Source organism: Myxine glutinosa, chromosome 12 (assembly GCF_964187855.1).
Source record: "Myxine glutinosa chromosome 12, kmMyxGlut1.1, whole genome shotgun sequence".
Classification (NCBI taxonomy): Eukaryota; Metazoa; Chordata; class Myxini; order Myxiniformes; family Myxinidae; genus Myxine; species Myxine glutinosa.
Window position 1 is genome coordinate 41128168 of NC_136272.1, and position 13342 is coordinate 41141509.

Sequence of the window (13342 nt, forward strand, 5' to 3'; positions counted from 1 at the left end):
TGCTCTTTTCCATCTATTGCTGTAAATAATATTGGTCGCTCTAAAATATTGCTTGTGTGTGTATAATAAATCTGTTCTTCCTCCAAACTCTGTCTTTCTTCTCTCTTCTTCTCTTTCGGTCGCTTTAGAGGTTTCCCAATTGAATATCTGTAGCGCGATTAGTCAACGTTCGGTTGGAATCGGGTTCTAATCGGGGAGTAACTGTTCGGACGCGGTTAAATACACCACCGCTCGGTAAAATAACATCCAAAAACCGTGTCCGTAACAATTGGTAGTCAGGAGGTGGGATTCGAACCTGGGACTAAATTTATTTAGCCCAAATTGTGGACACCAATTGTGTTAGTACAGTAACAATTGGTGTCGAGGAGTCGGATTCGGACCCGGGACTAAATTTGTTAGGCCCAAATTTAAAAAAAAAAAAAAAAATCTTGGTCAAAATTACGAGCTGCCGAAATTGTGTTGTTTTATAAAACCCGAATTTTGAGATCGCGCCATGGACAATCAAGGCGATCGGATGTCGGTGGGGGAAATAGACGGGGTAGAATCGACCCAGGACCTCGGGGAAATGTAAGTGGGGAAAATGGTGGAGGAGAGTAAAGAAGGTGTGGTTGAGGGGGTATCAGGTGCACAAGATGGCGTCCTCGCGCACATGGTTGTTGCGGCACCAAATTTAGTCGCGGCAGTCGAGCCCGCAGTGCCAATGGACTTTTGCCTATTTATGACGCATTTCATGGCATCTATGAAGGGTGACAGTAGGGGATTGGATGCAATGATGGCTACCCAGGGAATCGACATGAAAAAAAGGAGGAAGGAAGCAAAGGACAACCCGGAGGGATATCGGGAGCAAATAAACGACAGCATAAAAAAAATGGGGGAGTTCGTAGATGGCATGGGAGGCGGGAGAGGCACATCGGTGCACGACGAGGTAAAGCGGGTCGAAAAGCGCTGGTTGAGCGAAGCGGAGGAAAGCACGGGTACAATGACGGGGGTAGAAATCGCGACACGGGGTTTAGAAAAGCCGGCGACCGCTGAGGTAGAGGAGGGTGTTTTGTTAGAGCCAGCGGTCGCCGAGGTTAATAAAGAAAAAGCAGTAGCGGGAATAATTAAAATTGAAGAGATGACGGAGGTAGCCCGGGAATTGCAGGGAGAAATGGATTATGTACAAGGTCTGTGTTCAAATCATGATGTGATGCTCACTAACCAAATAAAGAGTTTGCAGGTGGCAAAGGAGGGGCGGAGACGAAGTACGGAGGTGAGTGGCAATGTATATGATGTGAGGAAAGCTTCAGTCGGCTTGGGGATTGGTTTGGATCCGGGTGTTCGTGAAAGGCCGTTGGTGAAGTGTGTGACAGGTCAGGTGTGCGAAAAAAGAGGTGTGCGAGAATGTCCGACCATGGGGTGTGTGAGGAAAAAGTGCACGCCGAGGAGTGAGTGTGCCGTCAGGAGTGAGCCGGTCGAAGCGCGTGTGCGAGGGGGTACATGGAAGCGCGGTGTGGTGAGTGTTACGGAGGAAGTAACGAGAGAGTGTACACCTGTGGTGAGTGTTACAGAGGAAGTAACGAGAGAGTGTACACCTGTGGTGAGTGTTACGGAGGAAGTAACGAGAGAGTGTACACCTGTGGTGAGTGTTACAGAGGATGTAACGAGAAAGTGTACGTCTGTGGTGAGTGTTACGGAGGAAGTAACGAGAGAGTGTACACCTGTGGTGAGTGTTACGGAGGAAGTAACGAGAGAGTGTACACCTGTGGTGAGTGTTACGGAGGAAGTAACGAGAGAGTGTACACCTGTGGTGAGTGTTACAGAGGATGTAACGAGAAAGTGTACGTCTGTGGTGAGTGTTACGGAGGAAGTAACGAGAGAGTGTACACCTGTGGTGAGTGTTACAGAGGAAGTAACGAGAGAGTGTACACCTGTGGTGAGTGTTACGGAGGAAGTAACGAGAGAGTGTACACCTGTGGTGAGTGTTACGGAGGAAGTAACGAGAGAGTGTACACCTGTGGTGAGTGTTACGGAGGAAGTAACGAGAGAGTGTACACCTGTGGTGAGTGTTACGGAGGAAGTAACGAGAGAGTGTACACCTGTGGTGAGTGTTACAGAGGATGTAACGAGAAAGTGTACGTCTGTGGTGAGTGTTACAGAGGGTGTAACGGGAGAGTGTGCGCGAGAGGTATGGTGTGTAACAGGGAGAGCGTTGGTGGAATGTACGGACGGCGTTGGAACGCCAGGTTTTGTGAGGGTGAAAGGGGTAGCGTATGCTTGTAAGCATGCAAGTAAAGCATCGATGGTAACCAGGTTAGCGGTTAGGGCGACGGATAGCCGATGCGAGCACTCGGGGCGTGGGGTGCTTTGTTGGGTGCGAGGCCCGGCGCGGATCGATGCTGCGTCGCTTCTCTTCGAAGCGTCGTTGCCGATTCGGGCTTGGCCCCGCCCCGCACGGTCGAGTCCGGGCTTTGGCGGGCGAGGCGACCGGTCCGGTTCGAGGGCGAGTGGGAGGAGGCGGAACGGTGCCCCCTCGTGGGGACGGGGTTCCGACCGGGGGAGATTGAGCCATCGGGCCCGGGACCGCAAGGTGCCGCGCCGAGATGGTGCGTGGAGCCTCGGTCCAACCAAACCACCTCCCTTGAACCGAAAGCCGGACGGATTCAACCTGCAGGCAACCAAACCACCCGAATTCATTGCTCGGCTTTACGAAGCCGAGTTTAATGATGTCATGACGCACCGAGGCTAGGATATAGCGGACTGTGATGATGGTGATCGTGATAGTGAATTGATACGAAATTTCGAAAAGTGAGTAGAATTGGCAGTAAATGAAAAATTTTTGAATTGGTTGGCATTTGGACGAGCAAAATTTATAGTGAGAGACCCCCGATGTGGTGGGATGGCAAATCCACCATCCCTCACAGACGTGGGGGCAAAGGAGCAATAGTTTATGGGGTGGCTATGACAACCGAGCCAGGGAGGGCTTGGATAATGATAGGGATCTAGCGAAGATGACAGTAGGTAACGTTAAGATTAGTTAGTGACTGATACCTGTAGTGGGGACGCAGGTAGATTAGTGTGGATTATAATGACGTGGGAGCGCAATAGTTTAAAGGGACGACTGGGAAGCGCAAGTTTCAGAGGGGAGTAGTTAGCTGAGATGATGCCGTGTGTGTGAGGATTGAACGGGTGAGAATGGAACAGGTGTGATTGCACAGGTGTGCAACTGAACAGGTGTGTGGAGCAGTGTATGAGGGAGTAGTGGTGATTGCGTGTTGTGTTGACCAAATGGTCCAGGAAGAAAGGAGGGTGCAGGTGGCACCAGGTATGATTGCACAGGTGTGCAACGACAGGTGAATGAAAGACAGGTGTATGGAATAAATGGTATGGAGTATTGGAATGGATGGTCGTGGAGTGAGTATGGTGGAAATTGTGGAGTGGAGTGGATGGTGCGAAGGTGTGAATGGGGGAAGAGTGGACCCCCATCACGGATACCCGGGGCGGGTAGTGTAAGTGTTAGGTAGAGGGCACAGGTAAATTGTGGTTGGATATTGGCATCTGTGGTGCGAGTGGAAGAATGGTCTTTGGATGGGTGCATTAGTGTTGTGGAAATGGCTGGGCGTGTAGCCTGTTAGTGTGTGTAGTTGGTTTGGGCACTCCACCACTGTGAGGATGTCGGCCAGGTGAGGCCGCAGGTGGGCTCTGGGAGCCGGTAGTAGTTGTTGTGGATGGGGCCCGAGGATCCGGAGGACGGACCCGGGTAGCCCAGTGCCAGAGGGCACCAGTGGGGTGACAGATCCAAGAGGGGTCTTCCCCAGGTAGTTAGGTTAGGGTGAGGAGCTAGGTAAGCTCGGGTGGCAACTACAGTGGTGGAGGTGTGCAGGTGGGTAGACCTGTTGGGAGAGGTACACGTCGCAGCCCAGAAATTGTGCTAGAGCACCGGGAGATGAATCGGGGGAGTGAGACCCCAAAATTGAGGAGCACCACAGTTTGGCCAATGGGAATTGGTTATTAGAACCCGTAGTGTAAGTTGGCCAATGGATTGGCAGGGAAAGACCCCGGGTAGTGTAAAGTGTGTTAAAGTCATTTAGAGGATAGGTAGGATGAAGGATCTCCTCACACCATCTGCATCCACTCACCTGAGGTGACAGGTACTCCACACCATGCCATGTTTGATTATTTTTTACTGTGCAAATGTTTGGGTTGTGAGACGCATCATGACGTGGGTGTGACATTGTGCGTAATTCCATCTCTCCCTCCTTTTGAGGATTGATGATGAATTGATGATGGCAAATTTTGAAGTAGAGGGATTGTGGTGACGAATTTGGTATAAGGGAAATATGGGGAAGACGTGACAGTAGTGACGAATTTGTAAATGGGTAGATTTTGTAAATATGGGGTAAGAGCAAGGGTAGTGTAGGTGACAGGGGGGTGACGTACGGTAGGGACGAGCTTTCTCACTTCGCCCTCCGTACGCATTTCACCTTGCATTGCCTTGTTTGACGTGTACCCTTGTGACCTTACCCCTCGCTCAATTGTCTTTCTTTTGTCTCCCACATGACCTGTGCGCCATTGGGTGCCGAGGGGAGCGTGCGTGAGGTGGCCATTGTGCGCCCGAGATTCCCAGAACCAGCACGCATTGCGTTGATGTACCACTTTATGGACCGCTGTTCGGCGGCCAAGTACCACTTGATGGACCCCAGGTTCTGGGGCAGAGCACCTCTGTTGGAGACCGGCCATAGTGGCCAGGGAATCTTGCTTGCGGACCTCGGTAAGGTGGCACCTATGCCAAACAGGTGGACCACCCTTAGTTGGCCCCTGAGGCCCTAAATAAAAATGGACACAAGTTGTGCCTTTTATTATGTCCAAATAGGCCGCATGAAGCCAGAAGACGTCGGGAAGAACATCGGCCCAGCAGACAAGGAGAAGACCACCACCAGTTGTTTTGTTGCGTTTATTATGAACCATGGTGACTGCGCACCGAGTGGTGCTTTGTGGTGCTGGTGGTGCTTTTGGGTGCTTTTGGGTGCTTTGGTGGTATTGGTACTGGTGCATCGATGCAATGCGTGCTGTCTCCTCCCTCCCAACAGGAATTTCTTTCTCTTGTTCCCTAAAAAGAAAAGAAAAAAACACACAGGTCCTGGGTTGCGTTGTAAATAAGAAATCACGTCATTGTAAATAATGCTCCCCACCGTAAATGTATAGTTTCAGAATAATTCCGTAATTCGGTTAGCTGTGGGCTTGAGTCTGTTAGACAGGATGCAATGCAATAGGGGGACATACTTATTTGTGTTTTAAAATTGTCACACTCAGGGTCAGGTTAATTGTAGAGGGAATTACACCTACATGTCACACTCAGTTAAGTCTAGTAGGCCCGAGGACGTGCCTGAAGAAAGGAGGGTGCAGTGTAACGATTTTGAGAAGTGTAACGGGTTTTGAGAAGTGTAACGGGTTTTGAGGAGTGTAACAATTTTGGAGGAAGGGTAACGGATGTGAAGAGTATGGTTTTGGTATGGTAACATCCTGGTAATGTAAATAATGGTCGCAGCCGTCCTCCTAATTAATTTCATAGAACATACACGCAGGTCACGATATATCTTTTAAATAGTGTATTTCCTTATTCCATGTAGGCTAAGTATGTGTTTTCCACTAGATTGACTTTGCATTGTATCAAACAAAATAAGCGTAGGCCCTTCCAATTTCCCCAAAACCTCCCTTCCATTTGCCTTCCGCATTTTGGTCGGTTTTTCTCTTCAACCACCATTGGCCACGAGGTAAGGTTGGAGAAGAAAGGCGTGGCTCCACCTCGTCAGAAGAGGGCAGGAGTGAACCGGCCCTAACAGCCAATCAACACCGCGGTGAGTGACCCGGTAGGCGTGCCCTCGGAGCCGGCGGCTTAATTCCGCCGGAGGTGATAAAAGCGAATGTAAGGAACTGCTTTACAGAGAGGCCTTGAGAGATACGCTGGGGGATGACCTGGAAGAGGAGCGCAATCCACCGCAAGCCCTACCTACCTACCTACCTACCTGCCTGCAATATCCCCTGTCGTTGGAGAGACGCGCTGAACGGAGGGAGACGGCTCCACCCCAGGAAGAGGAGCAGGTGTGCCGAGCCAGCGCGTGACGGCCGCGGATACGCGACGGAGGTTTTCCCGCCAAAACCGCGAGGGGTTGGAAGCTGCTGCCTCCGACCTTGCCTTCCTCTCAAGCAATCAACCTCGAGCCATTATCTGCCTGCAATATCCACCGTGTGAGTGTGAACGTCCTGTCCTACTCGTTTGTCTTGGGGATTAAGTAAATGAAATAGAATAAGTTAACAATGCACTGTGTGACTGCTCTTTTCCATCTATTGCTGTAAATAATATTGGTCGCTCTAAAATATTGCTTGTGTGTGTATAATAAATCTGTTCTTCCTCCAAACTCTGTCTTTCTTCTCTCTTCTTCTCTTTCGGTCGCTTTAGAGGTTTCCCAATTGAATATCTGTAGCGCGATTAGTCAACGTTCGGTTGGAATCGGGTTCTAATCGGGGAGTAACTGTTCGGACGCGGTTAAATACACCACCGCTCGGTAAAATAACATCCAAAAACCGTGTCCGTAACAATTGGTAGTCAGGAGGTGGGATTCGAACCTGGGACTAAATTTATTTAGCCCAAATTGTGGACACCAATTGTGTTAGTACAGTAACAATTGGTGTCGAGGAGTCGGATTCGGACCCGGGACTAAATTTGTTAGGCCCAAATTTAAAAAAAAAAAAAAAAATCTTGGTCAAAATTACGAGCTGCCGAAATTGTGTTGTTTTATAAAACCCGAATTTTGAGATCGCGCCATGGACAATCAAGGCGATCGGATGTCGGTGGGGGAAATAGACGGGGTAGAATCGACCCAGGACCTCGGGGAAATGTAAGTGGGGAAAATGGTGGAGGAGAGTAAAGAAGGTGTGGTTGAGGGGGTATCAGGTGCACAAGATGGCGTCCTCGCGCACATGGTTGTTGCGGCACCAAATTTAGTCGCGGCAGTCGAGCCCGCAGTGCCAATGGACTTTTGCCTATTTATGACGCATTTCATGGCATCTATGAAGGGTGACAGTAGGGGATTGGATGCAATGATGGCTACCCAGGGAATCGACATGAAAAAAAGGAGGAAGGAAGCAAAGGACAACCCGGAGGGATATCGGGAGCAAATAAACGACAGCATAAAAAAAATGGGGGAGTTCGTAGATGGCATGGGAGGCGGGAGAGGCACATCGGTGCACGACGAGGTAAAGCGGGTCGAAAAGCGCTGGTTGAGCGAAGCGGAGGAAAGCACGGGTACAATGACGGGGGTAGAAATCGCGACACGGGGTTTAGAAAAGCCGGCGACCGCTGAGGTAGAGGAGGGTGTTTTGTTAGAGCCAGCGGTCGCCGAGGTTAATAAAGAAAAAGCAGTAGCGGGAATAATTAAAATTGAAGAGATGACGGAGGTAGCCCGGGAATTGCAGGGAGAAATGGATTATGTACAAGGTCTGTGTTCAAATCATGATGTGATGCTCACTAACCAAATAAAGAGTTTGCAGGTGGCAAAGGAGGGGCGGAGACGAAGTACGGAGGTGAGTGGCAATGTATATGATGTGAGGAAAGCTTCAGTCGGCTTGGGGATTGGTTTGGATCCGGGTGTTCGTGAAAGGCCGTTGGTGAAGTGTGTGACAGGTCAGGTGTGCGAAAAAAGAGGTGTGCGAGAATGTCCGACCATGGGGTGTGTGAGGAAAAAGTGCACGCCGAGGAGTGAGTGTGCCGTCAGGAGTGAGCCGGTCGAAGCGCGTGTGCGAGGGGGTACATGGAAGCGCGGTGTGGTGAGTGTTACGGAGGAAGTAACGAGAGAGTGTACACCTGTGGTGAGTGTTACAGAGGAAGTAACGAGAGAGTGTACACCTGTGGTGAGTGTTACGGAGGAAGTAACGAGAGAGTGTACACCTGTGGTGAGTGTTACAGAGGATGTAACGAGAAAGTGTACGTCTGTGGTGAGTGTTACGGAGGAAGTAACGAGAGAGTGTACACCTGTGGTGAGTGTTACGGAGGAAGTAACGAGAGAGTGTACACCTGTGGTGAGTGTTACGGAGGAAGTAACGAGAGAGTGTACACCTGTGGTGAGTGTTACAGAGGATGTAACGAGAAAGTGTACGTCTGTGGTGAGTGTTACGGAGGAAGTAACGAGAGAGTGTACACCTGTGGTGAGTGTTACAGAGGAAGTAACGAGAGAGTGTACACCTGTGGTGAGTGTTACGGAGGAAGTAACGAGAGAGTGTACACCTGTGGTGAGTGTTACGGAGGAAGTAACGAGAGAGTGTACACCTGTGGTGAGTGTTACGGAGGAAGTAACGAGAGAGTGTACACCTGTGGTGAGTGTTACGGAGGAAGTAACGAGAGAGTGTACACCTGTGGTGAGTGTTACAGAGGATGTAACGAGAAAGTGTACGTCTGTGGTGAGTGTTACAGAGGGTGTAACGGGAGAGTGTGCGCGAGAGGTATGGTGTGTAACAGGGAGAGCGTTGGTGGAATGTACGGACGGCGTTGGAACGCCAGGTTTTGTGAGGGTGAAAGGGGTAGCGTATGCTTGTAAGCATGCAAGTAAAGCATCGATGGTAACCAGGTTAGCGGTTAGGGCGACGGATAGCCGATGCGAGCACTCGGGGCGTGGGGTGCTTTGTTGGGTGCGAGGCCCGGCGCGGATCGATGCTGCGTCGCTTCTCTTCGAAGCGTCGTTGCCGATTCGGGCTTGGCCCCGCCCCGCACGGTCGAGTCCGGGCTTTGGCGGGCGAGGCGACCGGTCCGGTTCGAGGGCGAGTGGGAGGAGGCGGAACGGTGCCCCCTCGTGGGGACGGGGTTCCGACCGGGGGAGATTGAGCCATCGGGCCCGGGACCGCAAGGTGCCGCGCCGAGATGGTGCGTGGAGCCTCGGTCCAACCAAACCACCTCCCTTGAACCGAAAGCCGGACGGATTCAACCTGCAGGCAACCAAACCACCCGAATTCATTGCTCGGCTTTACGAAGCCGAGTTTAATGATGTCATGACGCACCGAGGCTAGGATATAGCGGACTGTGATGATGGTGATCGTGATAGTGAATTGATACGAAATTTCGAAAAGTGAGTAGAATTGGCAGTAAATGAAAAATTTTTGAATTGGTTGGCATTTGGACGAGCAAAATTTATAGTGAGAGACCCCCGATGTGGTGGGATGGCAAATCCACCATCCCTCACAGACGTGGGGGCAAAGGAGCAATAGTTTATGGGGTGGCTATGACAACCGAGCCAGGGAGGGCTTGGATAATGATAGGGATCTAGCGAAGATGACAGTAGGTAACGTTAAGATTAGTTAGTGACTGATACCTGTAGTGGGGACGCAGGTAGATTAGTGTGGATTATAATGACGTGGGAGCGCAATAGTTTAAAGGGACGACTGGGAAGCGCAAGTTTCAGAGGGGAGTAGTTAGCTGAGATGATGCCGTGTGTGTGAGGATTGAACGGGTGAGAATGGAACAGGTGTGATTGCACAGGTGTGCAACTGAACAGGTGTGTGGAGCAGTGTATGAGGGAGTAGTGGTGATTGCGTGTTGTGTTGACCAAATGGTCCAGGAAGAAAGGAGGGTGCAGGTGGCACCAGGTATGATTGCACAGGTGTGCAACGACAGGTGAATGAAAGACAGGTGTATGGAATAAATGGTATGGAGTATTGGAATGGATGGTCGTGGAGTGAGTATGGTGGAAATTGTGGAGTGGAGTGGATGGTGCGAAGGTGTGAATGGGGGAAGAGTGGACCCCCATCACGGATACCCGGGGCGGGTAGTGTAAGTGTTAGGTAGAGGGCACAGGTAAATTGTGGTTGGATATTGGCATCTGTGGTGCGAGTGGAAGAATGGTCTTTGGATGGGTGCATTAGTGTTGTGGAAATGGCTGGGCGTGTAGCCTGTTAGTGTGTGTAGTTGGTTTGGGCACTCCACCACTGTGAGGATGTCGGCCAGGTGAGGCCGCAGGTGGGCTCTGGGAGCCGGTAGTAGTTGTTGTGGATGGGGCCCGAGGATCCGGAGGACGGACCCGGGTAGCCCAGTGCCAGAGGGCACCAGTGGGGTGACAGATCCAAGAGGGGTCTTCCCCAGGTAGTTAGGTTAGGGTGAGGAGCTAGGTAAGCTCGGGTGGCAACTACAGTGGTGGAGGTGTGCAGGTGGGTAGACCTGTTGGGAGAGGTACACGTCGCAGCCCAGAAATTGTGCTAGAGCACCGGGAGATGAATCGGGGGAGTGAGACCCCAAAATTGAGGAGCACCACAGTTTGGCCAATGGGAATTGGTTATTAGAACCCGTAGTGTAAGTTGGCCAATGGATTGGCAGGGAAAGACCCCGGGTAGTGTAAAGTGTGTTAAAGTCATTTAGAGGATAGGTAGGATGAAGGATCTCCTCACACCATCTGCATCCACTCACCTGAGGTGACAGGTACTCCACACCATGCCATGTTTGATTATTTTTTACTGTGCAAATGTTTGGGTTGTGAGACGCATCATGACGTGGGTGTGACATTGTGCGTAATTCCATCTCTCCCTCCTTTTGAGGATTGATGATGAATTGATGATGGCAAATTTTGAAGTAGAGGGATTGTGGTGACGAATTTGGTATAAGGGAAATATGGGGAAGACGTGACAGTAGTGACGAATTTGTAAATGGGTAGATTTTGTAAATATGGGGTAAGAGCAAGGGTAGTGTAGGTGACAGGGGGGTGACGTACGGTAGGGACGAGCTTTCTCACTTCGCCCTCCGTACGCATTTCACCTTGCATTGCCTTGTTTGACGTGTACCCTTGTGACCTTACCCCTCGCTCAATTGTCTTTCTTTTGTCTCCCACATGACCTGTGCGCCATTGGGTGCCGAGGGGAGCGTGCGTGAGGTGGCCATTGTGCGCCCGAGATTCCCAGAACCAGCACGCATTGCGTTGATGTACCACTTTATGGACCGCTGTTCGGCGGCCAAGTACCACTTGATGGACCCCAGGTTCTGGGGCAGAGCACCTCTGTTGGAGACCGGCCATAGTGGCCAGGGAATCTTGCTTGCGGACCTCGGTAAGGTGGCACCTATGCCAAACAGGTGGACCACCCTTAGTTGGCCCCTGAGGCCCTAAATAAAAATGGACACAAGTTGTGCCTTTTATTATGTCCAAATAGGCCGCATGAAGCCAGAAGACGTCGGGAAGAACATCGGCCCAGCAGACAAGGAGAAGACCACCACCAGTTGTTTTGTTGCGTTTATTATGAACCATGGTGACTGCGCACCGAGTGGTGCTTTGTGGTGCTGGTGGTGCTTTTGGGTGCTTTTGGGTGCTTTGGTGGTATTGGTACTGGTGCATCGATGCAATGCGTGCTGTCTCCTCCCTCCCAACAGGAATTTCTTTCTCTTGTTCCCTAAAAAGAAAAGAAAAAAACACACAGGTCCTGGGTTGCGTTGTAAATAAGAAATCACGTCATTGTAAATAATGCTCCCCACCGTAAATGTATAGTTTCAGAATAATTCCGTAATTCGGTTAGCTGTGGGCTTGAGTCTGTTAGACAGGATGCAATGCAATAGGGGGACATACTTATTTGTGTTTTAAAATTGTCACACTCAGGGTCAGGTTAATTGTAGAGGGAATTACACCTACATGTCACACTCAGTTAAGTCTAGTAGGCCCGAGGACGTGCCTGAAGAAAGGAGGGTGCAGTGTAACGATTTTGAGAAGTGTAACGGGTTTTGAGAAGTGTAACGGGTTTTGAGGAGTGTAACAATTTTGGAGGAAGGGTAACGGATGTGAAGAGTATGGTTTTGGTATGGTAACATCCTGGTAATGTAAATAATGGTCGCAGCCGTCCTCCTAATTAATTTCATAGAACATACACGCAGGTCACGATATATCTTTTAAATAGTGTATTTCCTTATTCCATGTAGGCTAAGTATGTGTTTTCCACTAGATTGACTTTGCATTGTATCAAACAAAATAAGCGTAGGCCCTTCCAATTTCCCCAAAACCTCCCTTCCATTTGCCTTCCGCATTTTGGTCGGTTTTTCTCTTCAACCACCATTGGCCACGAGGTAAGGTTGGAGAAGAAAGGCGTGGCTCCACCTCGTCAGAAGAGGGCAGGAGTGAACCGGCCCTAACAGCCAATCAACACCGCGGTGAGTGACCCGGTAGGCGTGCCCTCGGAGCCGGCGGCTTAATTCCGCCGGAGGTGATAAAAGCGAATGTAAGGAACTGCTTTACAGAGAGGCCTTGAGAGATACGCTGGGGGATGACCTGGAAGAGGAGCGCAATCCACCGCAAGCCCTACCTACCTACCTACCTACCTGCCTGCAATATCCCCTGTCGTTGGAGAGACGCGCTGAACGGAGGGAGACGGCTCCACCCCAGGAAGAGGAGCAGGTGTGCCGAGCCAGCGCGTGACGGCCGCGGATACGCGACGGAGGTTTTCCCGCCAAAACCGCGAGGGGTTGGAAGCTGCTGCCTCCGACCTTGCCTTCCTCTCAAGCAATCAACCTCGAGCCATTATCTGCCTGCAATATCCACCGTGTGAGTGTGAACGTCCTGTCCTACTCGTTTGTCTTGGGGATTAAGTAAATGAAATAGAATAAGTTAACAATGCACTGTGTGACTGCTCTTTTCCATCTATTGCTGTAAATAATATTGGTCGCTCTAAAATATTGCTTGTGTGTGTATAATAAATCTGTTCTTCCTCCAAACTCTGTCTTTCTTCTCTCTTCTTCTCTTTCGGTCGCTTTAGAGGTTTCCCAATTGAATATCTGTAGCGCGATTAGTCAACGTTCGGTTGGAATCGGGTTCTAATCGGGGAGTAACTGTTCGGACGCGGTTAAATACACCACCGCTCGGTAAAATAACATCCAAAAACCGTGTCCGTAACAATATATATATATATATATATATATATATATATATACAGTCATCCCTCGCTATATCGCGGTTCACTTTTCGCGGCTTCGGTACATCGCGGGTTTTTCTCGCTAGTATATGTAAAATTATATCGCGGATTTTTCGCTATATCGCGGGATTTTTCGGTATAAATGTATTTTTATATACTATTATTTTAAATATTTTTGTGGTAAAATAAGCATTTTCTAGCCTAAAAAATTAAAAAACGTAAAAAAATAAGAAAAATACAGTATTTAAAACATATTACAAGAAATAAAATACTGTACATAGTGTACAGTAGAAGAGTAGACAAAGAGACAAAGAGTCGTGCGTATGGAAAACGCAGATGCGGCAGCTTCCACTTGCGCTACCTAGTTACCCACGTAATGGGTAACTGTAATGCTCTTTCTGGCTGTGCAGTACATTCATCATCGTCATCACCTTCA

The 13342-nt window shown here is 49.8% G+C and overlaps 2 protein-coding genes across 5 annotated transcripts in view; both read right to left on the reverse strand.

The window, feature by feature from the left end:
- The window catches only part of CDCA5 (cell division cycle associated 5), a 50257-nt gene that overhangs the window by 13368 nt on the left and 23547 nt on the right, over nucleotides 1-13342 (reverse strand). The gene's annotated exons all lie outside the window — the stretch shown is intronic.
- LOC144888454 (uncharacterized) lies at nucleotides 1286-8966 on the reverse strand. Its single transcript, XM_078766367.1, has 3 exons — nucleotides 7844-8966; nucleotides 1953-2120; nucleotides 1286-1826 (listed from the first exon to the last, which is right to left on the reverse strand). Exons 1-3 carry the CDS (start codon nucleotides 8575-8577, stop codon nucleotides 1286-1288), a joined length of 1443 nt encoding a protein of 480 aa, XP_078622493.1. The 5' UTR covers nucleotides 8578-8966.